A 27625-nucleotide genomic window follows, 5' to 3' on the forward strand; every position below is an offset into this window, starting at 1 on the left:
AGGCACAGGTGTTAAAAGATTTGTTCACTAACCTGTAGTGCTACTGGGAGCTGGTAGAACTTTTAGAAGGTGGAGCCTGTTGGAAGGACATTAGGTAAATGGGGGCTTGTTCTTGAAAGGTACATTGGAATTCTGGTGCCTTTCTGTCTCATATTTTCTGCTTCCAGTCACCATGAGGTGAGCAGCTTTGTTTCACCACACATTTCATGATGTACTTCCTTGCTACAGATCCAAAAGTAATAATATCTAGGGACCCATGGGCTGAAACCTTTGAAACCATGAGTCAAATAAAATATTTCTTCTTTTAAACTGATTATTCTTAGGATTTGTTACAGTGATGAAAAGCTGACTGACAGGTCAAACCAGCTCTTTCTTACTAGAGCAAACCAAACCTCAAAGATGACATGTGGCTTGCCCAAGGATACAAACATAGTTAATAACAATGGGAAAGTATGAGAACACTGCTCTTTTGACTTCCAGGCAAATGTTCCTGCTAACAAATTCCTCTGAAAGAAGACTGGCTCTTATTTCAACCTCTAAACATATACTCAGTGTGGGGGAATTGAATAGTTACGGTTATTCTCTCCAAGAGCACATTAGTCTATGCTCACTCAGAAAATTCAAATATATGAATGAATCTGTTCAATGTCCTAAAACCATTGACATCCATTGTGGGGAGGCATCTATTAAATCCTACTCCTGAACCTAGGAGAGTGGAATCCCAATCTTGACATTTAGAGGGAAGGTGCATGAATCTCCAAGGGAGATTAACATAGCATCAAATGTTTTCACTAAAAAATAGTAATAATCTTGGTATTGGTCATGGGCTCTGGAGTTAGCAGCTTTCCTGGGGATTGTGGTCTTGGATTCTGTTTTTGTCAAAGTGAAGGAAAATCATCCTGGGCTATGAACTTCCTGAGGATACAAATTGTTGTACATTTGTTTCTCATAGCACAGAGTACCTAGCACAGTAGTACATTTAAATGTACACTTCATGTACATTCCTGTGCATGAAGTGCCTATAATGGATAATCAGGTGAACTGAGTAGCAACTTTGAGAGAGTTCATGAACAGAATGATGCTCTCTTTTCTTATATTCTCTGTATGGGAACACTGTGCTATCAGCTGGTTTTAAAGTGGGGGATAGCAAAGAGATATAAATGTTAAAAGGCTTTCCATAAAGACCCTTTTACTTTATTTGCATTATTATTTAGTGTTAATACATGAAGATTATTATTCCCATTTTTATTTAACAGATGGCACAACTTAAGGCTCAGAGAGTTTAAGTCTTGTACCTGAAGTCATACAGCCAGGAAATACTTAGGTTCAGGTCTGTCTGAGCCTGAACCCCTTGCTTATGCTTCCTCTGCTCTATACTCAGGGATAATATCCCTCTCTCCACTTTATTCCCAGGGATCAGATTCTGAAAGGTTCCTGAGGGATTCATGCCAGAGACTTGTCGTTCCTGTAAACCCCTACCCCCACCTTGATTAATCATTTTTTTCTGTAGAGAGTGGGCCTGGAACCAGGTGAAGCCCGAGTCTCCATTCCAGGGGCTTTCTCTAAAATCTGTCGCTGTTGTTGACTCCAGTAGAGTCTGTTTCAGGAAGAGGTTTGTCTGCCTGCGCGGGACAGCGGTGCCATTCATCACTGCAGGAGGACAGAATCCGGGGCTGGGGGCCGCACGTCGAGAGGGGAGGGGCCAGGGGGCGGCCCCCTTGTGACCAGCCCTGAGGAGAGGTCAGGAGAGAAGGCTGGCTGAGGAGCGCCTGGACAGCAGCAGCTGCTGACGTTCTATATCACGCGCCTTGGGCCCAAGGTAACGCAGACCTTTATACAAACGCCTGGGCTGGGGGCGTTGCAGGGGGCCAAGGTGGGAGAAGGGGGCAGCGGGCAGGGACTTCAGGGATCGCGCACTGTGGCTGGAGGTAGTCATGGGGGTGGCGACGCGTGGAGGGAGTAAGAAAAAATATGAATTCAAAGAGAAATCCTAAAAAATGAGGGGGCAAAAGCCAGAAAAGGGGTGTGAGAGCACAAGCGCTAAAGAGCATGAGAGGGCGCAAGAGCTTGTCGTACTGAAAGTGCACTTGGGGGTTCGGCCACAGGATAGAACATACCCGGACCTAGAAGCAGAGGTAAAATAGGAACAGGGGAACACTTTCTCGAGTCCATTTTCCAAAGGTGGCCTCCTTTCAGCCATATTTAAGATAAAATGTTGACCCAAGTGTTTTTAGGATATAAGGAAAGAACGTCAGAGGAAGCTGTACCAAAGCGAGGCTGGAAAGGCAGTCAGAGGGTGGCGCCTTTTTTAAAGAAGTTTCCATCCTTTCTGTCCTAATGTTCAGGCTGTTCCCCGCTCTCTACATTTTATTCCTCATCTTTCCTCCCCACCGCCTCAATACCCGCATGATCAGATCTCCTTTAAACCAGGTAGCCGGCCTGGGTCTGCACACCAGCTCCCGGAGCCTCTCGGTTGAGGGGGTGGAGCTCACAGCAGCCGCTGGCTGAGCTCTAAGGGCCAGTGGGAGGGGTCCCGAGAGCGCTAACGGCGCACCGCGGCCATGACGCTGGGCATATCATTCACAGAAGTTCCTGTCTCGTTCCATCTACAGTCGCGGCTCCTTTCCAGACGCATTTCTTCTCAAGCTCGGCAGTGAGCTGATGGCCCAGTTTCGAGAAGCTTCCCTGTCCTCCAGCTCCGTGGCCCGTTGGACCTCTGGAGGTGGAGGAGGAGCCTCTCAGGAGCAGGGAGTCGAGAAGGCGGGGAAAATGGAGGCGGAGGCGCTGGGGGCGGCGATGGTTTATGCGGTCCAGGAAGCAGAGGAGATGAAGCTGGAGCCGTGGCAGGAAAACAAGCCTGCATCCGAGGGGAACTTGACGTGGAGCGACATTGGCGGCGACGAGAAGGTGCTCCCTTCAACCCCCCCTTGCTGTCACAGCAGCTCCTCGCCCGTTTGTCCGCGCCGCAAGCCCCGCCCTCGGCCCCAGCCCGGGTCCCGCTCCCGAGGCCGGCACGGGCTCTTGGCCCCACCCCCACCTCCAGCGCGGCCCCCACCACCGCCTCCACTACCCCCGTCACGTCCCCCGACCTGGCGCAGATCCCGGCGTAGGTCCAGGCCTGGGTCCAGGCCCCAGACGCGGAGAAGCTGCTCTGGTGACCTAGGCGGTTCTGGGGATCAAGGTGGCTTAGGGGACTGGTTACTGGAGGTTGACTTTGATCATGGTCCTACAGGCTGCTCTCATGTGGAGAGCTTTAAAGTAGCTAAGAACTGGCAGAAGAATCTGAGGATGATCTACCAGCGTTTTGTTTGGAGTGGAACCCCAGAGACTAGGAAACGTAAGGCAAAATCATGCATTTGTCATGTATGTAGTACTCATATGAACAGACTCCACTCTTGTCTCTCCTGTGTCTTCTTTGGCTGCTTTACTGAGAAACATATTCATAAACATGCAGAAACAAAACAGCACAATTTAGCTGTAGACCTCTATCATGGAGTTATATATTGCTTTATGTGTAAGGATTATGTATATGACAAAGATATAGAACAGATTGCCAAAGAAACAAAAGAGAAAATTTTGAAATTATTAACTTCCACCTCAACAGACATTTCTTATCAACAGTTTATGTCATCCGGGGTTGGAGAGAAACAGTCAACCTCTGAATCAAAGGAAGAGGAACCAAAATTGGTGAAACCCAAGAAAAAGAGAAGGAAAAAGTCAGTGTATACTGTAGGCCTGAGAGGGCTAATCAATCTTGGAAACACCTGTTTTATGAATTGTATTGTTCAGGCACTTACTCATATTCCTCTCCTGAAAGATTTCTTCCTCTCTGACAAGCACAAATGTATAATGACAAGCCCTAGCTTGTGTTTGGTCTGTGAAATGTCTTCTCTTTTTCATGCTATGTACTCTGGGAGCCGGACTCCTCATATTCCTTATAAATTACTGCACCTAATATGGATTCATGCAGAACATTTAGCAGGGTACAGGCAGCAGGATGCCCATGAGTTTCTTATTGCAATATTAGATGTGCTACATAGACACAGCAAAGATGATAGTGTTGAGCAGGAGGCCAGTAACCCCAACTGCTGTAATTGTATCATAGACCAAATCTTTACAGGTGGCTTGCAGTCAGATGTCACATGTCAAACCTGCCATAGTGTCTCCACCACCATAGACCCATGCTGGGACATCAGTTTGGACTTGCCTGGCTCTTGTGCCACATTTAGTTCCCAGAGCCCAGAGAGGGCTGATAGCACGGTGAGCAGGGATGACCGCATACCAGGAATCCCCTCACTAACAGACTGCTTACAGTGGTTTACAAGGCCAGAGCACCTAGGAAGCAGTGCCAAAATCAAGTGCAGTAGTTGCCAAAGTTACCAGGAATCTACCAAACAGCTCACAATGAAGAAGTTACCCATTGTAGCCTGTTTTCATCTCAAACGGTTTGAACATGTAGGCAAACAGAGGCGAAAGATTAATACTTTTATCTCTTTTCCATTGGAGCTGGACATGACTCCATTTTTGGCCTCTACTAAAGAGAGCAGGATGAAAGAAGGCCAGCCATCATCAACAGATTGTGTGCCCAATGAGAATAAGTATTCCTTGTTTGCAGTGATTAATCACCATGGAACTTTGGAAAGTGGCCACTATACCAGCTTTATCCGTCAACAAAAGGACCAGTGGTTCAGTTGTGATGATGCCATCATCACCAAGGCTACCATTGAGGACCTACTCTACAGTGAAGGGTATTTGCTGTTCTATCACAAACAGGGTCTAGAGAAAGACTAATCTTACCAGACCAGAAAAAAAGAAATGATTAGGTAAGGATCCTGAAGTGACACACAAATCTACCTGGAATGGACAATGACAACAATACCCTTAAAACAACAAGCACCTCGTGAAGTAACACAAAAACCTACCTGGAACGGACAGTGACAATAACACCTATATGACAACTAGCACTTTGATATAAAGGACCTACTTTAATAGGGACCATAAGTCTATAGGAGGAAAAAAATGAATACTAACCAGTGATCATTCAGCCTTAGAAATGGGAGGGAGAAGGGGTTGAAAATGGTCACATAAAGCATAATTAAATGAAAAGAGTGTTCAAGATGAGGAAAGGTGGGAATAGAGGTGTTCTGACACTACTTATGCCATTTATTTCTACAAAAATATTGTGGGAAGTCCTTAAATATTCCTTTATTAGGAAAAAGTTTCACAATTGGTGTTCCAGCTGTGGGCAATCAGCCAAATAGTTTCGAGAAAAAGAGTATTTTAAAAGAAAAATTTAAAAGCTTTAAAAGAAAACATTTAGAGAGAAAAAATTTTTAAAGTTTCAAAAGAACATTTTAAATGTTAAAAATGTTTTAAGTTAAATATTTTTAAAAGAAATATTTTGAAATATTTTTTTAATTTAAAAATGATTGAAAATTATTAAAATGTTTAGAAACAGAATATTTAGAAATCTTAAATTTTAAAGGTAAAATGAGTTAAAACAAGCTTAAAAAAGTTTACAGAAAAATTAAAGAAATACTTTTAATTTAAAAAGTTATAGAAAGAAAACATTTAAAATCAGAAGTTAAAGTGAAAAATAGATTTTTAAAAATTAAAGCATGAAATATATTGAAAATTAAGTTTACAGAAGTATGATTATAAATTTTTCATAATATGAAGAATGGAATGAAAATTCAAGTAAAGTTTAGATAAGTGTTTTAAAAGAAGAAAGTTAAGAACAATTCAAGACAAAGATGAGATTTGCTTAAAATTTTTTGAAAACAAAAATTAGAGAAAAACAATTTTAAATTATAGAAGAACCTTAAATAAGTTCAATTTGAGAGAGCTAAACAAAAATTTAAATATTTAAGGATAAAAAGAAAAAAACTAAAACTTTTAAAAAGAAAAGCACTCATGTAAAAATTGACAATTGAAAATTTTAAGATATTCAAATAGAAAAAAATTTAAAAAGTTTTATTTTTATTTAAGTATATCAAAATACAGTATAGAATATTAAAAGACGGGTATAGAAGGAGTAAACACAGGAGACAGGAATAACAAGACAAAAGGGTTTGTGAATATATATATCTTTTGAATTATGTGTTAATACAGAAGTAAAATTTGGAACAAATAGACACTTTAACCCTTATCTTACCATCTGTGAGATGGCTATGAGGCCTGAACAATAGCCCACCTTTCCCTCTCAGATTCCATGACCCTTCTGATTTCCTGAAGGAAGTAGAGCTACTTAGGCAGAATCAACTGCATCTGAGAAAGATGAAAACATTAGGGGCTTTCCCATTTAGAACTGCATTATTCACACAAATTCTTGGCTTCTGAAAAGAGGCTTTTAGATAATTTGGTGGTTTAGAAAACTTAGATCACAACTGTGAAGCTCTGTCTTTGGTGTTTGAGCCCCCATTGCCTGATTGAGGAAGTGGCAGGGACCCATGTCTGAGGACCTCCCACCCTCTCTGCTTTCTGTCTTTCCGCTCTTGGGGAAATAAGACCTTTAATTTCCACAGTAGAGCTATGGGTTTGTGCTTGGCGGTCCTTCTGTGCATTCCTTATTATTTCCCTTTTCTGTTCATTCATGCCTGATTCCCTGAACCCCTCATTTAACCTGGCCTTTACCTAGGTCTCTGAGCCTCAGCCTGCAAGGCTCCTTCCTTGACTATTCAAGACCCAACTCACAGATGATGTCTCTGGAACCTTCCCTGGATACTCTAGGCAGGCATAAATTGGATAACTGTCACCCATCCCTTACCCCTCTCACTGTGCCTCCAAAGTACTTTGTCCATACCTCGGTGATAGTACTTATTCTACTGTGATTCTACTGTAGCTTTGTGATTGTCTGCCCCTCTGCACCAGGTATCCATCCTGACAACAGAGGGCCAAGCCTTATTCATTTTCGTGTTAATAAATGTTTGTTGAATGTGGGAGAGAGTTCTATTATTTGCTCTATTCACCTTGTCGATACTGTATTTTCACTCATTCATTCATCCATTAAGGTTTCATCAAATGCCCAGTGCTGTCATATGATATTATCAGTGCAGTATCTTCTCCAAACACGTGTGAGATGCTGCTCAGCTGCAGAGAATGTCTTAAGAAATTTCCTCCTCGGGTGTGGAGGAAGGCCCAGGTGCAATGCAAGGAAAAGAGCACAGTCATAATATTTGGCAGTCATGGGAGACTGGGTGGGAGTGGGGAAAAATAGCTGAAGGTAAAGCTGAGCTCTCTGGTTTATATGTGGCAATACTACCCCTCATCACAGTGTCCCTCAGACCCCCCCCCACAGTCTCTCACAACTATGTTCTAGACCTATCCTTCATAGGTCTACAACATAATTTGCCTTCCCTGTGACTGTACCTCACCTTTCCACAATGTTATATATCACACTGAACATTATAACTGATACCAAGGAGTGATGTCTGGTGGCTTATGTTTATGGGAGAGCTATAGTTCATTTATCACTTTTGATTTTCCTCCATTCTTTGTGGATGGAGTGGGGCTATGAATCACTTTGCCCTGCCTCTGTCTCTGTGCCCACAGTGGACACATCTCAGGCTGAGACAGTTTAGAATTTCCAATTATCTGCACCACTGCCACAATAGTAATTCTTCTAAGGGTTGGTATAAGACCCAGGTAGGGCCAAGCTAAGTCTATTGCTAAATTGTTTATGGGCACTAGAAGAAAAGAATGCATTTCTCCCACCCTATATCTATGCAGTATATCTAGGTTAGGGTGACATGAATCTGAGAGTTCAAAATGCATACCATGAGGAGAAAAGAGAATCAGAGTTTGGGAGAAAGAGTCCAGAGAGTATCATTTGGACATTGTGGATTCAGCTGTGCCTGAAGCCCTCAAAATTCCAGCTGAGTCAATAACATCATTCACTTTACTTAAGCTAATTTGAGTACGAATCCTGTCACTTGAAGCCAAGGGTTTTCAACATACTTACATAGCTATATAGTTAGCTGGGGGCAACTCATTCCTAAGATCACAAAGGGTGGAAAATGGAGCGGATAGTGACCTCACATGAACTACATCATGTCATACTTAGAATCCAGAATGGCCTATACAAGTCTAAGAAGCAGGTGTCAGCTCAGCCACTGATCTGGTTGTATCCTTTGTCCCATTTGTTAGTGTTCAAATAGTTTCTTTGACTTTCTGGTACACTTAGGGAATAAAAATTGTTACCTATCTGGAAGAACATGTCCTAGCACATTACAAGGATTGCCTGACCAGACCTCAGATTTTTTTTAATATTTATTTTTTAGTTGGACACAATATCTTTATTTATTTATTTTTATGTGGTGCTGAGGATCAAACCCAGGGCCTCACATGTACTAGGCAAGCACTCTATGACTGAGCCACAACCCCAGCCCCAGAACTCAGATTTAAACTGATGCATTTTTCACTTTGTCACACAGGATCTGTATTAGAGTCTGCCTTAATGTAGACCATACATGATAAACAAGAAATAGGAAGCAAGAGAGTTCGAAAGTCTTCCCAAAAATAAACAGTAATGATATGGAAGAGGTGGAACATCAAACCCTGAGTTCAAGGCCTTAAACAAAAGGTTGTGCTACTCCTTACAGGCAATCCATGGCTTTACAAACTGCAATAATTTGGGTTCTTTCTTACATTGCACCTACTTTTCATCCAAGCAGTGATATTAATACCATGCAGCTTTCAAAGATCCCAAACATAATAAGGAAAAAGGGCACTCAGAAGAAAGAGGCAATATACCAGCAGGTAAAAATGCATTCCTCATTTCTGGGTTAGCAAACTTACAAGGAAATGTTGACTTGGCTTTTGGCTGGCTGCTGAACCCGTGGCTTGGATCCCAGCTTCTCTGAGATTGCCTTACTTCTTTTAATACAGACAGGCAGTGCACAGTTTACAAGGACTTAGGTCTTCTGAGCCTCGATTTGGTCATGGGTAAGGTGAGAACCATGAGAAAGCCAGCCTCTCCTAATTCATTTATGCAGGACATGGAAAAGGAGCACTGCTTCCTGTGACAGGCACTAGGAATGCCAAACCAGGAACAAAGAAAATAAGCCAGAGTCCCTCACTGAGGGAAAGGACATGAAGATGAACATTAGCTAACAAACATACAAGGGCACTTGCAATCCTCAACTTAATGTAGGTGAAATGGGATTGCAACTGTGCTTCAAATGTTTTGTGAAAGCAGTTGTAGTGACCAGATACACCACTTCAGTCATCCCAGAGCCTATCATTACCAAACAAACTTCTTCTTCACCAATAATGGTCACGTGGGAAAACATGTCACACTGGTGTGATGCATTATTTTTGCCAGAATTGGAATGAATGGGTCCGGGTGGTTTAGACCTTTCTGAAAGTCACGAGTTACAAATTGGCCTGCCTCTGAATCTCATGGTGGACTCAGTACAACAGATTGGAAGTGCCCCATCCAGAGTTTCTCATTCCTTGCTGACACTTTGACAACTGATGCCTATGCTCTGGGAATGGGGACTGCACTTTCAGAATCTCTGATGTGGGTTCATGTAAAATAAAACAAGCAAAAGAAAAACAAAACAAAACACCAAACAAACAGATAAACAAAACAGAACAAGGTAAGCAGACCTGAGTAGCAGGGGCCATTTCTGATGGAGCTGATTCCAGAATGATTTCCATCTCGGCTGCTCTCATAGATTTCCATGTGCAGCAGGTCCTGGGGTATGTTGGTGGTGAAGGGTGGCATATAAAGAGCAAGATCAGGAAAAAATGTGCTTCGGTACCCTTGGGGCACTGGGACCTTTAAAATTGGCTCTCTGAAACCCCACTCAGGCTTCTTTTTCCCACCTGGGCCTCTTCCCCTCAGTGACCTCACTTTCCTGAGGCCAGCATCCCAAAAGGCAGACTGCAGCCACTGCCTGGCTATGACTAGAGCCACAGGGGGAAGGGCTGTCAACTGGCATTCAGTCTTCGGGGACTCACATTGTATGTCCAATCTCCTCCAAGGACCTGGCCTCCCTCCTGATTTCCCTTCATTTACAACAAATCCAGTGATATACCCTGCAGGCCAGCCTTCTGGGATCTCACACAATAGGAACAGATGGGGCTCTCAGAACATGAGGCTCCACCCAGGCAGGATCCCAATCGAGTGATGACCTTTTGTCACTAAAACCCATGCTGCTGGAAATATACTGGTGCAACTTTATATCCCATAGTTTTGTGTCTATTGGTGGGACAAACCCCTGGAAATCTGTGCAAAAGGCATTCCTGGAGTCTACTGTGTGCCAGGCTGGAAGTGATGAGCCCAGACTGCTCCCTGTCGTCAAGAAGCTCAGAGACCAGCAGGGCACACAGACAGGCCACCAGCAGATTCAGTCTGGAGTGCATGGGGCTCCAGTGGGGAATGAAAGGGTACTTCCAGGGAGAAACATTGCCCAACAAATTGAAGTAATGCCCATCGATTCACTTCATTTCTGACTGGAGGCCACTGTACCTCATGTGTAGTACCAGGCATCAGATTTGACATGACAGGATGCTCAGTGAACATTGGGGGAAGGAGGAAATAGGCCTTCAGTTCTGACACTGAGACTGCAATGCCAGGCAGGGCCCTGGGACTGTTTTCCCAGCGTGTCTTCCGACTTGCTGTGTGAATTTGGGCCAATCAAGTCTCTTTCTGGCCTTTCTTCCTATATCAATGACATGGAAGGTACCTAAGTTGTGAGAGGTTAGGTTGGTGGATAAGGGTGTGGGATGTGGGCCAAACAATGGTTCGCATCCTGAATGCCCACCCCTGGCTCTGTGAGCTCCAATAGGTGACCTAAACGCACTCTGTCTTGGATTACTGCTGTGTAAAATGAGGCTAATCATAACAACAACCCCTAGGTTTGTCCACCACTCTTTGTGGACAGTATTAAGGATGTAAAGAAATATCAAGTGCTTAGAACAGAGATTGGAGCACAGTGAAGTGAGAAGCATGTAAGTTCTATGTTCCATCTGAAAACGCAAGTTGACTTTCATCCCTGGAGCTTTGTATTCATTACTAGACCTGGAACAGTCTTCCCCTATAATTTCCCTTCTCTTCTGATTGCTGTTCAACCATCACCAAGAGAGGCCTTCCCTGATTCACCCTCTAAGGGAACAAAACTCTGTCCCTGGCTCTTCCATTTCTGAGATTTATTCCCCTCTCTATTAATTTTGCTTGTCTTTATTTCCCACTTTATCAATACCTGCTTACTCTGTGTCTCCTCTAATAGGATCAAAGTAGACCAAAGGGAGAATTTTGTTTTTCTTTTCTTAAGTGCTACCTTCATTTTCCCTAGAAAAATGTAGAGAACACATTAGTCATTAAAAGTCATGGGTTGACTACTTATTCATTTAAAAATTAACTTCAATGAGATGCCTACTGTCATCATTCTCATTATACCACATAGACTGTACAATCGGGACTGAGACCTTAAGTTCACACAAATTGACCTCTCTCTTTCTAAAATGGTTCTGGGTGTGCAAGTGATGTACATGGCTCTGAAAATTATGTCTGAAATTTGAAATTCCAATACTCACATGATTCCAAGAGTGACAATTACTTTCTGTCACTTTGGGTTCAAATGAGTAAAATTTACAATCATAGACGGTATACAACTTAAATGTTCCTCAGGTACCAGTTCCACTAAATCACATATTTAAAATAATAGAAAAATTAAAACCATTTCAGGTAAATGTTCTAAAAGCAAATGCAAAGAATACTCAGAAAATATCATGAGAATTTTGAGGGATGTCTCTCTACTTTGTAATAAAGAATCACTTGTGGTAAGGAAATGTTAACAGATCCTCAGAGATAATAAAGGTAAGCCGATATATCCTTGCAATTTAGACTCATAATCTCTCATGGGAAACAAGCAAGCCGAAACGAACATTGATTCCCTCCCCCAACCCCTCATGAGCTGGATGCTACAAAGGGCATGTGTCTCCTGTGCTAAGCATCCATCCTTGACCACATCCACCCTTGACCACATTCTCCTCTTTGGACCCTGCCAGGACCCACCTCAAATTTTGACAGTGGTAGGAAGACTTGAGGCTCTTTCCATCTGTCATTACACTTAGCCAGGTTATGGAGATGAGATGCTCTACATTTCCAGGGCCATTTTGATTGCATCTGATTGTCTCATTCTTAAAAGTACAATTTGCTCAATGTGTGGGAAAATGTGATCCGATTTTTATATCTTCACAAGTACTCATATGCCTACTTCCACAAATAAAAATAATATCAAGCAAAAAAAACCCCCAGATTACAACGCTTAGTTTTGGTATGATCTGGACCACTTACAACATACATATGCATAGCATAAAAATGGGGAGTCAATGTATAACAACGCATACAGTGAAAATTTGTAATGGTGAGATAACATGTGACTTTCTTTGCTTCCAGAGATTGTTGGAGTGTACATGTTGGCATTTACGAAGATCAACAAATACTTAATAAGAATAAACCTTTTTCAGATGACTTTTCTACGTATTTGTTTTAGAAAAGTAGTTATGTTTGTTAGAAATGCTTCTCACCACTCCTTTCCCACCAGGCCCAATCCCATTCCCACAGGAATTAGCTGATCTCTCTCTCTCTCTCTCTCTCTCTCTCACACACACACACACACACACACACACACACACACAGAAATGGTTACATACACAAAAATTCTTGTGTCTCCAAACACACTCACACACTAATTTGAGAATTTTCTGAGGTAGTACCCTGTCTAACCACTAGCATGACAATGAACAGAGCTGTGATATTTGGTGGGTCACCACTCTGGAAAGATTGCCACCCCCTGCCCCAGGAAAATGGATCCCTAGGAACAGAGTGTCCATTAGGGTCAAAGTTTGAAAGCGGAAGGTTCAAATTTCCTTTGCTTTATCTCTATTGCCTTGAAAATGGTTCTGAATTTGGTAAAGGGGTGTACCCTTGGTTCTGACCCTGAAAAACCTGTTTGCATCTCAGTTATTTTCTCCACCATGCTCACATAATAATAATTCCTACCTACTGGTTTCTTTGGGGTACATAAATCTCCAAACTGACACCCTCCACATTCTTACTGGAGGTGCATATTATCACATACAAAACTTGTTTGTTCAATAACAACCATGACAAAAAAGGGATGCCTATTTAGAGCAAAATATGGTTGATTAACAAGCAAAAAAGACATTCCCCTCTCTTGTTATTTGTTCTTTCTCACTGTGGGACACCATTTGCTTTTATCTGTGAGCATCTACAATTGGAAGGACACCTAAAAGTACCTGTGGACTGATAATTCACAGGTATTTTTCGTATTTCTCTTCTATTGTTCCCACAGACATGACCATTTCTCACGTCTTCCCTTTCTCATTTCTTGCCCCCACGTGCCTCACTAATCCAAGTGTTCCTTTCCTTATTTTTAACATTTGATTCTAGAAAATTTCAAACACATAAAAGCAGAAGGTATAGTACAATGCACCCTAAGTACCCATTAAATTCAAGAGTCATCAACCTCAACAATCATTAACTTTCAATTGTTGTTTCATCTATGCCCCATCATACTTTCTTCCTTTTTTCTTTTTTCCCTCAGGAGTACTGAGAAGCCAAGTATACCCATCAAGTCATTACCTCCAGGAATACACTGTAACAGATAAGGACCCTTTTTTTTAACATTATCACAGTACCATATCATGACCACAAAAATGACCAAGAGTGACTCAACATCACCTACAATCACTACCGTTTCCATCTCCCCAGTTGTCTCATGAAAGATGTTACAGGACCAGAAAAACTCTGCGCATTTCATGTGGTTGCTGAGTCTCTTAGAGCTTCAAGCGATTGTATGGCTGTGTTGAAGAAAATGTGACCTGCTCACCTTGGCTAAGACTGAAGAAACAAAGGGAACTCGATTATAAGTCCAGGTGGGGGTTAATGGGCGTCCCAGTTTCCTGGTCCTTGGTCCAGAGGTTTGCACCTAGGCAGCTTTTGGATGATCCTTTCCTTCTTTTTCCAACTTAAAAAATTTACTTTATGGCTGGGGATGTAGCTCAGTGGTAGAGTGTTTGCCCATCAAGTGTGAGGCCCTGGGTTTGATCCCCAGCATTGCTAATAAGTTTTACTTTAACATGTCTCATGTGGAAATAATTTTTAATAGATGCGTAAGTAGAAACAAAGACTCTTACTGAGACCACAGCCTCCATGGCTTCAATTGTCACTGTAGGATGGTTACATATTCTGCATTGCATTCGTAGGAATCAGGGGCCATCTCTCCCCAACAATTTTTCACTCAAATACATCCACATCAGTCTTAATAACTCAGTTAGTTACTCTCCCTCCTGACCACTAAGTGTACCAGGTCTGTGGTAAATCTTGGCAGGCTCCCTTGGAGAAGCTGCTCTCCTCTACCCAAGGGTAAAGATTCACAAATAGATTGTCTCTTTGTGCACCCTTGGGAGCAAAAGAGTCACTTAACCCTCACCTCCAATTTCTGCAGAAATGGGAGCCCCTTTGACCCACACCATTCAGGTCTTTCCAGGTTTTCCAGGGAATAGCAGTAAAAGTTGCCACCCAGGCTGCAGATATCACTGTCCAGTCTGGAGCTTATGCCTCCACTCTTGCTTTACATTCAAGCTGGGAGCAGCCCCGCATTGGACTTTCTCATCTAAGTGGGATGTGTTCAGGTCCCAGAGGCCAGTGATGATCTCGCTGTGTGCGCTTTTCAAGATTCAGTGATTTCCAAAAGCAAAGCTGTAGGGTGGGATTCTGTGTCAAAGTACTGGAGGGTAGCATCTGTCATTCTTTTGTAATGAACCTTTAGCCTTCCAGAAGCCTCAGAGTCCCCAGGTTGGTGTGAAGATTATATGTCTCTTTGAGAAGAAGAGTGACCTTTAGTGTTGGAATTATGTCTGAGAGTTAGATGTAGGGAGTAACATGAAATGATTTCTTCCCATAAGAAGTCTTAGAAAAAGACAGGGAAAACGGCAGGAGAGGAAGGGTTGGATTACATAGGCATGAGTGATCTTACACCATTTCCTGAAAAATCCTGTGAGTGGAGACGTGAGATGGATGGGAAAGTGGATTATAGACAGAGCATTGCCATCAACACTGGACCTATCTTGACTGTTGAAAGATGAAGGATTTATTGCAGTCTACATGAAGACATGCCACACAGAGTGGATTTGGAGCATGGGCTCCATGTCTGCATTCCCGAGTCTTCCTCAGCTCTCATTTTGCTTCAGGAGAGATTAAGAATACCTCACTCTCCTCATGGAAGAGTTCAGAAGGCAGCTGCATGTTTGCTGGTGAGCACAACCCAGTCACCCTAATTTGAGGAGAAGGGATCTTGGAACAAACTCTCTATAAAAAGGGTGGTGCACGCATACAGGGAGGGCACAAAGAGCCATTAAAGTACGAGAGGGAAATATTAGAAATTCTATGCATATTTATTTTAATCACATCCTTTCAAATCCAATTTTGGCATGTGCTCTCTACTGAGAAATACATATTAATAAAGTTTCACTAGTGTAGACTTTGTAAATAAATCTACATATACTGGAGTCATGTGATCCACATCTTTGCTTACTGGTGCATTTGTTAGTAACAAACTTCCACAAGTGTAATAGCTGAAAAGAACAGATATGTGTTCTCTCCCCCGCCCCCACCTACGTGTGTGTGTGTGTGTGTGTGTGTGTGTGTGTGTATGTGTGCACGCGCTCCAGGGGCTGAAGTTGAGAGCAGGTACTGGCAGGACCATGCTGTCTCTGAAGCCTCCAGGAGAGAAATCTTTCTGGCTTTTGTACGTTCTGGTGGTCACAGAAATCCTTGGTGTTCCTTGGCTTCTGCAGGCCTCACTCTAATCACTGCTTGTACCTTAACATGGTGTTCTCCTCTCTGCTTGTCTCTGACTCTGTGTATTCTTTGTCTTGTAACTTCCACAGGGGCTTCCCTATACCAGTATAGCCTCATCAAAATGGATTACATCTGCAAAGACCTACTTTCCAAACTGAAAACACCTCCTGAGCTTCTAGGTAGATGAGAGATGTGGAAGGAACTATTCAACCCAGTATAATGTCTGGTGAGAAATGGTTATATTCCTATGGCAACTGTCACATGGGGCATGCACACTGCAGTCAACTTTGAGTTACAAGAGAATCTCAGTGGGAATCCATAATTTTAGAAAGAGCACAGTTCAGTAAGAAAGCAGTATTCAAGTTGCAGAGCCCCATCAGGAGAATCTGAGAGGAGTACTCAGACCCCGGGCCCCCTGCAGTTCCTCCATGGTATCACTTGAGTTGCACACCTCCCTCCCATCCCCAGACATCATTTTGTGGAGGGACAATGGGAAGTAAGTAGAACTTGGAAGGGCCACAACAGTTGCTTAAAATTTGGCATCCAAACTGCAAGAATTTTAATGATAAAATTGTAACTGGTCACCACCTCCTCATGCCTAGTGCCCATAGGAGTGGATACTCTAACATTAAGTTTATTTATGGAAAACAAATAAGTTTCTTTATATGTGCGGGACAGCATTGCTGTATTAAACTTTGCAATTCCAATAGCAGATGCTCTGTGTCTGTGTCGCCGTGCATCTCTTCAAATTTATGGCTTCTATACCCGTCTTGTGGTTTGGAACTGCACCTAAATACTGACATATTCCATATCAGAATTTTGGACCAGCTCACAGATAGTGGAAGGCAGGGTCATTTAACATTTAATGGCTAAGTAGATCTTTTGGACTGAGAGAGACCCAATTTCAAAACTCAGTTATGCTATTTAATATGGACCTCACATAGCCATGGATAAATTACCTAAGGTGTCTGAATCCCAGTTTCCTTGCCTGGGGCAATGTGGGATTGTATAATATACTGCTTGAAGTTGTATTGAGAGTGAAGTTGATTAATAGAAATAAATGTCCAGAGAAGAGTGGGTGCTCAATAAACATAAGCCCTAGATCTGGTTTTCATCCCCATCTTTCTCTATTCAGGAATCTGCCCCCAGGTTCCGAGGGAGAACCCTGCAGCACCTTTAGTGCATCCTAGCACAACCTTTTTAGACTGTGTGATTGCAGAAGACAGCCTTAGCTACCTTGAAGCACACCCCAGAGCTTCGGTGGTCTTGGTTTTGAAGAATACTTCTGTGTCCCTCAGTCAAAGATGGGAAGAATAAGGTTCTGCCATCCGCTAGTTTCTTTGTGTGAGTACCTCACTCACCTGAAATTGTCCACAATCACCACCATTGACATCCTCATTGCTACATGCTAAAAATTCTGTTCATGGGCCCTTCATAATTATTGTCTGTGTAGTGTGCACAGGGTACTACTCTATGCGTTTTGGACCCATCAGTGAACAAAGTGGAATAACCAGTGGAATTTTGATCCCTTGGTGTTTACATTCTAGTAAAATGAGGGTGAGAGTACAGATTGTTGGACTGACCTGCCTGGCAGCCTACTCTGCTGTCTTTCCAGCGATACCAGGCAGGACATAACAGCCTTTGTTTCCATATCAGTAGCAATGCGTCCAGTTCTATAGTGCTCCCCTATCTATTATTGTGTTTGGGAATAAGAATCGGCATATGTGCTTAACACCCTGTGCACTATACAAAGCAGTTTCACACACTGTATCTCATTTAACTTCCCAGCCATGCTGTTGAGTAAATGTTATATTGCCATATCTGTTTTTCAGTTGAGGATGCTGAGAGTCAAAGGCCTGAAAGGCTTTTCCCATTGTCACACATTCAAGCCGACCTGGGGAAGTCACACCTTTGACTCCAGATCCCATACGTTGCCCCTGGGGTACAGGAAACTCAAACCACGAGGCCCATGAAAATGGCTGATCATAAACCATCCTCTGCAGAGTGACTGTGTGTGTGTGTGTATGTGTGTGTGTGTGTGTGTGTGTGTGTGTAATGAGCAGGCCCACATGGGCATGCTCGCAGTCACAGAAGGAAAGAGTGCTTATTGAAGAATTAAAGAAATTTCCTGGTGCGATTTGAGATGTTTCCACAACCATGGACTTGGAACCTTCAACGATGGCCTAGTGGTTGATGGATTGTCCGAGTCCTCCCTTCCCAAGTACAACAATATCTGACCAAAAGTTCTTTCTCATTTTTTAATTTTAAAAGTCTGTATTTAGTTTTTCGTATTACAGAATGATCATTATGCATAGCATTTGTGTTCATTTTAACAAAATTAGACATACAAGGAATTTGATTTCAATTCCATTCACCCTGCTCTGTTGCTCCCCTCCTCCATCCCATTTTTTTCCTCTCAAACTCTCCAGATCTTCTTTGCAGTCCTATACTTGTTTGCATTTGATTGATCGTTTCTACATATACATGAAGCTGAGTTTCTCTGAGGTACATTCATACATGTCTATAAAATGATTTGGTTAAATGCGTTCCATATTTCTTTCCCCTTCCCTTCGTCACTCCCTCTTTCTTGTTTTTCTGTTTCTCCACTGAACTTCTCTACATCTTAATGATATCCAGTCTCCTCCCACCACTTTCTTTCCCTTATTTTCCTCTAACTTCCACATATGAAAGAAAACATTCTAACATTCATTTTCTGAATAGGTCTTATTTCACTTCATAAGATTTTCTCCATTTCTGTCCATTTGCTGGCAAATGCACTTATTTTGTTCTTCGTTTGGGATGAGTAAATTTCTGTGTGTGTGTGTGTGTATATATATATATATATATATATATATATATATATATATATCCTATTTTCTTAATCCATTCATCTGTTGATAGGTATCTAGGCTGCTTCCATAATTTGGCTATTATGAATCGAGCTGCTATAAATATTGATGTGTATGTATCACAAGAGTATGCTGCTTTAAAATTTTGAATATATGCAGAGGAAGGGGATAGCTGCGTCATAAGGTGGTCCCATTCCTAGTTTGTGTGTGTGTGTGTATGTGTGTGTGTGTGTGTGTGTGTGTGTGTGAAATGTGTGCACTGTTTTCCAGAGTGGTGGTATTCATTTCCAGTCAAACCAACAACATATGTGTGTGCCCAAAAGGGCTTACTCTTGTGCTGAATCTCCTTGGCAGCAAAGTGCATATCTGTGGTACATGGGACTGGGAAAGAGAGTCGTTTTCTATCGATACCCACAGTAAGTGGTGAGCACCCTCTGTAGTCGGCTAGAATGTGATTGGGCTTGGAGAAGGAACTCACAGCAGCCAGCCCAAACTTGCTTCTTTCTCCCAGGAGGTGAACGTGGCATCCCCTGAGTTGCCCACCACCAATGCCATCCAAAATCCACAAGCACAGTACCTGGTAGACTGGAATGGAAGGAGAGGACTACTTGTAGTCCGTGGGTTCTGGGCATGAAAAACCCAGTGCAGCATTCTCATTTCCCTAGGGCTTTCCCATCTCCACTTTGGTGTCAACTGCACTGATAGAACCGTTTCAGACATCCATTTGGAATGTATACATGTGGGTAGACTGTGGGGCCACTTTGAAGGAAACCCTTGCTTAGATCTTGAATTGGGTTGCTGGGGCTCTAGGGACAGCTTCTTCCAACCTCTTCCTGTACCCTGTTCTGACAGCTTTCTTAACACTAATCCTTTGGAGGCATTGTTCAAAATCAATTTCTGCTCTTGCTCTCACATTAGTTCCCCAGGAGTCCACCCCCTCCTTGTGTGAACTGGAGAGGCACAGGTGTCCTATTTAGGATTTGGCTGGGGAGGGGAGGATAGGGCAACATGGTTTTCCAGGTCCTTGACCCACAGAGTTGACCTGAGGGTCCCACTCCACCCTCTGGGGCTCTTGTACACCTCCTTGTGGGAATCTATAGAGAGAGTGCAGAGGGCTTTGTGAGGCATTGGTCATATGGTGTGAGGAGGAGTCCATTCCTCCTCTGCTGACACCATGAACTGACTGACTAGAGATGTGCCTGGAGCCCTTGGATGAACAGAGACTGATATGATTTCTTTAGAAGATTCCAGTTTTTTTTTTAATTACAGGATCCAAGCCTCATATCAGAGTCCAGCATGAAGATGACTGAGGTTCTAGATGATCGGTCTGATTTTACAGAGGTCCAGAGAGGAATGTGACTTGTTTGCCTTCCTGTGATATTATAAGAAATATTTCCTAATTTATTTGTTTTTACTTTTTGGTACTGGTAATCGATTTTACCTAGGGGTGCTTTATCACCAAGCTACACCCCCATTACATTTTACACTTTGCAATATTTTTGACACAGGGTCTTGCTATGTTGCTCAGAGTCTCACTAAGCTCCTGAGGCTGCCTCAGTCCTCCTGCCTTAGCATCCAGATTTACTGGGATTAGAGGCATGCCCCACCATGCCTGGCTCTTAGGAAATCTTCATTGTGATTGCAGCTTCACATCACAGGTTGAATCCCAACTGCCGCAGTCTCTCGGCTGGGCACAAATCACGAGTCTCCACACAGCTTGTAGATTCAAACAGGAATTCTTTATTCCCGAACTCACACTGGCCGTCTACAAACACGTTCTGGGGGAATCCACGTTCTCTTCCCAAATCTCCACTCTGCCCTGATCCACTCTCTCCCAAATCCACTCCGCATGGGCTTCTGTCTCCCAAAATATACTGTCTGACCCTAAGCACTCAAGAGGAACTCAGCAGCAGGATACGCCCTATTCCAAAAGAGGAACACCCTAATCTCCTATTACTAAACCGCCCTATTCTAAAGGGGAAACACCCTACTCTCCTATTATGCTAAACTGCCCTATTCTAAAGGGGGAACACCCTAAACACGGATCCTGCCCTGGTCCTTGAGCAAGGTCACCTTTCAGAAGTCCTTCCACTAGACAGCATGGGAGTAAGCTGGCAAGGAATTTGTCATACCTACTTGGCTGATGGCTCCCAGCACCCAACCCCCCCTGACACCCCACCCCGGCCTCACCCCCGCTCTCATTCCTCTCCTCCCCAGATATGTGGAAGCCACCTTACATGCTAACATCTTCTTCATTGTCTTGCCATTTGTATTCCTTTATCCTCCTTGCACATATGCATTTTGCTTCTTTCTGAGGTGGGATTCCTGAGACCATTGTCCCAAGGGAACAACAGATATGCCTGCTCTCTTTCTGCAGCTACATTCCAAGAGGCCCTTTCCAGGAGGGAAGAGAGGCCTTACAGCTGGGAGAGGAAGCAGGGAGCATTGAAGAGAAGGCACTGAGAAGCAGGGGCCATGACTGGCCTTTGGAGCTGTCTAGGCTGGGCGTCAGGACCTGGGTTCTTCTGGATCCCAGATCTCAAGGGAGGCTTGTAGCACCACTGACTCCTCATAACTGCTGCTCAGAGCATAGAGTCCTATTTTGCTCAGATTGGAGTATTCCTTTCTTCCCTCACCGAGAATGTGGGCAGTTGTGTGTGTGTGTGTCTATTCAACAGAGAGAGAGAAAGATAGGAGGGACAGCATGCCTACCAGATCATTAGTGTCACCTCTGTGCCTTCTAGGCCTGGGAAAGACAGAAAAAACAGAGGCTCAGACATGCATCTTTAATCTTCTTTCCCACTTAAAGTAGAGATAGGTTTGTTATTCATAATTAGTTTCTTCTCATGTGTGTGTGTGTATGTGTGTGTGTGTGTGTGTATGTGTGTGTACCCATTTGTACATTATGTACACTTACATGTAAGTGTGTTTGTATCAGTGAGTGTACCAGTGTCTTCAGGGTGTGTTAGCCTCCCAGTATGTGCTCATATATGCATTTATGCCTGTTTCTGGGATTTTTTAATAAATATTTTCAATTGTAGATGGATACAATAACTTTATTTTATTTAAGTCGTGCTGAGGATCAAACTGCATGCTAGGCAAGCGCTCTACAACTGAGCCACACCCCCACTACCTGTTTCTGGGATTTTTAACTGCCTGGATATTCCTCTATCCTTGTGCATGCATAGGAATTTATTAGTGGGCTTGGGTTTGCTGTGTGTGACTAACGGACGCCTGTACATTTATGTATGTGATTTTGGTGATTATATGTTTGTGGGGTGCATGTAATATAACCAGTTGGTGAGTGTGTGTGTGTGTGTGTGTGTGTGTGTGTATGTGCTTGCACTTTGGTATGTGTCTAGTTGGAAATGCAAATCTACAAACACAAGGAGAAATTGAGGTTGGGGTGGTGTCCTATCTCCAAGTGCCTGGGTATGTGGTAGTTGAGTGTTGCTGAGTTTGGGGATATATGTGTGCACCTTTAGAGAGGTCAGTGTATTCCTGTGTAACTTGGGAGGCAAAGTGGGGTTGTGAACTTCAGGGATATGGGATTCAATGTCCCTTCTCTGCCCTGTCACTTTTTGGGGTCAAAGACATGCCTGTGAGCACCATTCAGCCAATGGGATGAGGATGATAACTAAGGCTTGTTCAATCAGAATGGGAGGCAGGAGGCTGGGAGGGTGAGATGAGTTTATGCAAATAGGAGTCATGAGACAAGGTCCCAGGTTAGGGAGCCCAGAGCCACATGTTCAGGAGCGGTGGTGAGGTCGCTAGAATGACTCATGGCACCCTGGCTTCTGGGACCTGCCCCAGGAACTGTGGCCCAGATGAAAGACCAGACACGGTTGGTGGACAACAGGGACATAGGCTTTGGCCAATGTGTAGGGGAATGTGGGGAAGAAGGTGTGTGCTGCCACAGAGCAGAAAGGAAACAATTTCAGAGGGAAAGGAGACCCTGAGGTGCTGGACTGCAGTGCCACCCACCTCTTACCTCAGCCGATTGTTCAACACAGACTATGTTGATCTGTGCCAAGCCCTGAGGTCTGTGGGGCTGAGATATTCACTAACCAGGGTCAATTTGTGGGCTGACTTTGGTCCTCAGCCTCCAACTAAGAGCAGTTTTATCCTGAAGTTCGTGGGGTCCTATTTTGCTCAGTTTGGAGTATTCCTTTCCCCTCATTATGGCCTACTGAAGCAAATAATGATCATGTCCTGTATGAGTTAAAGAGAGTAGTGATTCTCTTCATAGCGTGTATGGAGAGGTAAGTCTTCGAACAGCCTGAACATCTGACTTGTCCCAGGTGGACACAGCAGGGGCAGCTGTGAAAACCATTCCCTCCCCACCTAGGCAGGTCTCTCTCAGCAACACGTGAACCTGGGTGTGTGAGAGCACAAGCATGTGTGTGTGTGTGTGTGTGCCTGCGTCTGTGTTTAAGAGAGAGAGAGAGAGAGAGAGAGAGAGAGAGAGAGAGAGAGAGAGAGAGAGAGAAACTATATGTGTGCCTATGTGCTGCTCGTCTAACCGCCTGGACCAGCATTTCTGCTTCCATCCTTTCTCCATCCTCTGTTTTTGAAAACATCCTCCATCTTTACTTTTCTAATATTTAAAATGGGGCTGACGTGTTCTGGATAGGCAGAATTAATATTGTCAACATGGCCGTACTACCAGAAGTGGTATACTGATTTAATGCAATTCCTCTGAAAATCGCGTTGACGTTCTTCATAGAAATAGAAAAAGATGCCAGGAATTCATTTGGAAAAATAAGAGGCCCAGAGTAGCCAAAGCAAGAAGAGTGAAGCAGGAGGCATCACAATACCAGACCTCAAATTATACAACAGAGCTATTGTAACAAAAGCAGCATGGAATTGGCACCAACACAGACATGTAGTCCAATGATACAGAATAGAGGACACAGAGACACAGCCACGTAAATACAGTTATTTCACACTAGACAAAGACACCAAAAACATACATTGGAAAAACGATAGCCTCTTTGACATGTGATGCTCAGAAAACTGAAAATCCATATGTAGCAAAATCAAATTAAACCCTTCTCTCTCACCCTGCAGAAAACTTAACTCAAAGTGATCAAGGACCTAGGCATTACATCAGAGACCCTGCACCTAATAGAAGAGAAAATAAGTTCACATCTACACCATGTCAGCTTAGGAACTGACCTCCTTAACAAGACTGCTAAAGCGCAAGAAATAAAATCAAGAATCAACAAGTGGGATGGTATCAAACTAAAAAGCTCATCACAGCAAAGGAAACAATCAAGAATGTGAAGAGAGAGCCTGCAGAATGGGAGAAAATCTTTGCCACCTGCACCTCAGATAAACCATTCATCTCCACAATATACAAAGAACCCAAAGACTTAACCCCCTCCCAAACACAAATAATCCAATGAATAAATGGGCAAAGGACCTGAACAGTATGTCACAGAAGAAGAAATACAATTGGCCAAAAAACAAACAAAGAAAAGTTCAGCATCTCTAGCAGTCAGAGAGATGCAAATTGAAAATACACTGAGGTTTCATCTCGCTGCAGTCAGAATGTCAACTATCAAGAACACAAGTAACAATACATGTTGGTTAGGATGTGGGGAAATGGGTGCACTCATACAGTGCCACTAGTGCTGCAAATTGGTGCATCCACTCTGGAAAGCACTATGGAAAGCACGATTCCTTATAAACTTGAAATGGAACCACCTCCTGACCCAGTTATTCCACTCCTCCATATATATATATATATATTTATATATATACCCAAAGGCCTTAAAATCAGCATACTATAGTGACACTGCTACATCAATGTTCATCGCAGCTCAATTCATAATAGTTAAAATATGGAACCAGCCTAGGTGCCCCTCAACAGATGAATGGATACAGAAAACGATGTACATATGCACAATGGAATATTAGCCTTAAAGAAGAATGAAATCATGTCATTTACAGGTACATGGGTGGAACTAGAGGCTATCATGCTCAGTGAGATAAGCCAATCCAAAAACCCAAAGGCTGAATGTTTTCTCTGATATGTATATGCTCAATCACAATAAGGGTAGGGGATGCGGAAGATTAGAAGTAATTTGGAATAGACAAAGGGGAATGCAGGGAAGGGAGGGAATTAGGGAATAGGAAAGACAGTGGAGAGGAGTGGACTTTACTTTTTCATGTTCATATGTGAATACACCACCAATGGAATTCCACATCGCGTACAACCAGAAAGTGGAATAGTACTCCATATGTGTATGATATATCCAAATACATTTTACTATCATGTATAACTAAAAAGAACAAATTGAAAACTTAAAAACTAAAATGGGGGTGATTTTACACGCTTCCCAGCATGGATGTGATATTTTAAGTTACATCCAAGTATCCCAGCAATGCTGCCTGTGACCTCTGTTGGAGGTTGAGGATTTTGTGCTGGTGGCCTTGATTGCAGGGGAAGAAGGTGACGGGCCTCCCTACAAGGGGCAGTGTGGATTTGGCAGAAATGCCTCAGAATCCAGTTGGTATTTACATGGGGACAGTGGCATTCCATGTGCCTCTTCATGAAATGCAGCTTCCTCTGGAACCTGGATATTGGCCACGTTATAAGACAATGCGAACATCATAAGACTCATCTCTTCATCCCAGGTGAAGGTTACAGCAAAGCTCTGTCAGGGGTATCTGTGATTGCTTGCTGGAGACTTGGCACACAGATAGCCCTTGTTAATGATTTGTGTCACTCCCAGACAAAACTGGAAATCTCTGCCAAGTGAGCTGATAAGGTCAGCAGTGCTAGTAGGCGGGATCTCTGAGTGGAGGTAATGAATCGATGTACAGAAAACTGGCATCAATGTTTCCTAATATGTGAGTGTGTTGACATAAATGTTGATGTCATTGTTATCATCTTTCTGGACACAAATGTTAGCACAGGTAGCCTGTGATTTGTGGGATTATGCTTACTATTTTCCAACCTCTTTTCCCAGGCTTGCAGAAATTTGTGCAATGATCATGAAGTTACCCTACAAGGATAAAATGCAAAAAGCAACACAGTAATCTACATGCTTCCTTACCATCCAGGGCCAGCAGAAGTGTCAATTGCTGTGATATATGTTTTTGGAATTCCTGCACTGCATCTTGAGCACACAGCTCTCTTGACCATCAGCAAATGATGATTTTGGCATTTCTTCTTCCATTTAGTTGCAGTTTCTTTCTTATTTTTAAAGAGAGAGAGAGAGAGAGAGAGAGAGAGAGAGAGAGAGAGAGAGAGAGAGAGAGAGAGAGAGAGAGAGAATTTTTTAATATTTATTTTTTAGTTTTAAGTAGACACAACATCTTTATTTTATTTTTATGTGGTGCTGAGGATCGAACCCAGTGCCCTGCACATGCCAGGTAAGTGCGCTACCGCTTGAGCCACATCCCCAGCCCTAGTTGCAGTTTCTTGTTAGGTAAGCTCCTTCATGTTAAAGAGCATATATTACTATAGCTCTCAGCCATAGCAACCACTGGCAAATGTCTATGATGGCCGGACACTGTGCCAGAGCATAGTGAACAGAGCACAGTCTGTGAACCCTTGCTACTTTGCAAAAGGTGGTTACACATCTGTGTAAAGTACAGAAGGTAAAAGTGAACGTTTGGGAAGGACTTAATCATTCAGCGAGAGCCCTTAATGCATACACACACAAACACACACACACACACACACACATGGCTTTGTGTTTTCAATGCCTTTGCCACGTTATTTCGTTCTAGTAATTCACTTTGCTCTGATTATACAAATGCAGTGATCTGCAAGAGAGTGATGTGGAGAAAGAAAGTTTCCTTCTTCACCATATATACCTAGAGAAGCCCCAGTCTAGGACTATTTTGAAAACCCACTGCTTCACTTGCCACAGCATGTCTAAAATGGAGCAGAAGTGATTGCTCATCACTTGGGAGATGTACAGTGAAGGTGAAAGAGTTAGACCACTTTGACTCAGTCCCCAGACTGCCCATGGAGTTTGAGTCCCCAAACTCACCCTGGGCTTGGGACTAGCACGTTTCTACTCAACTTGCATAGGATACTTCACCTGCTAGTATTCAGGATTGTAGAAGTGCCTGAGACCCAATCCTGAGAGCTGCTGTACAGCTCCCAGCCTCAAATGGGCCAGTGATTTCTCAGAGAAGCTCACGCAGCCTTTACTGAACTCTCTGCAGCAGGTCCAGGGAGAATCTCTGAAAGTGGGGGATACATTCAAGCGTGTGGACTCAAGCACAGTTTAAGATAAAACTGGATAAAATGTAGTAATGGCCATCTTCAGGGAAGCGGGTGCCCAAAGGTCTTGAGTATTGTTTCTGGGTCAAGGTCTGTGGAACAGGTCCAAGGTGAGTGTGTGCCTCAGAGAGCTCCTCTATAAAATATTCTCCCCTCTAAATCTGGGTCTCTGATTGGCAGCGCCCCCTCTCACCATTCAGTTCTTCTCGTGGAGTCAGCCTCATTCTTCTTGGCCCAGATTAGCAGAATGGGTATTCTTTCCTGAGTTGAGCCTGCAGTATCTCCCTGAGACACAGTCCTGTGAAACCCATATCTGGTTCCAGGCTTAACTGCAAGTGAGGCTCCAACTCACCATGATGCTTCTTCTTTGGGATCATAGCAACTGGGGTCCATCCCTGATATTTTTGGAAGGGAATAGGAACATGTGACAATGAAGAGGACACACAGAGGCACACACAAGAAAACTTAGGAGAACAAAGAGATCATTGTGTCTTCGTGTGAGTGTGAGTATATGGTGTGTGTGTGTATCCACAAATCTTGGTAGCAATGGCCCAAGTTGGTTTCAATATCCACACGACTTACTGCACGCCTTTGGTCTTTCAACAGGCTTTCGGGTAGTAAGGATGTGCAAAAAAGTCAGTGGAAGGACGTGACTGTGGTTCAGTGGTGTTTCTAAATTCCAGTTGGAGGTAGGCC

General features: G+C 43.2%; 1 protein-coding gene across 1 annotated transcript; it reads left to right on the forward strand.

Annotated features, from left to right (window-relative positions):
- Nucleotides 1–1764: 1764 nt before the first annotated feature.
- Nucleotides 1765–4791, forward strand: Usp51 (ubiquitin specific peptidase 51). The gene is made up of 2 exons (XM_077107319.1): nucleotides 1765–1819; nucleotides 2613–4791. Exon 2 carries the CDS (start codon nucleotides 2662–2664, stop codon nucleotides 4789–4791), a length of 2130 nt encoding a protein of 709 aa, XP_076963434.1. The 5' UTR covers nucleotides 1765–1819; nucleotides 2613–2661.
- The last annotated feature ends 22834 nt before the right edge of the window (nucleotides 4792–27625 follow it).

The sequence above is a fragment of the Callospermophilus lateralis genome, chromosome X, assembly GCF_048772815.1.
Source record: "Callospermophilus lateralis isolate mCalLat2 chromosome X, mCalLat2.hap1, whole genome shotgun sequence".
NCBI lineage: Eukaryota > Metazoa > Chordata > Mammalia > Rodentia > Sciuridae > Callospermophilus > Callospermophilus lateralis.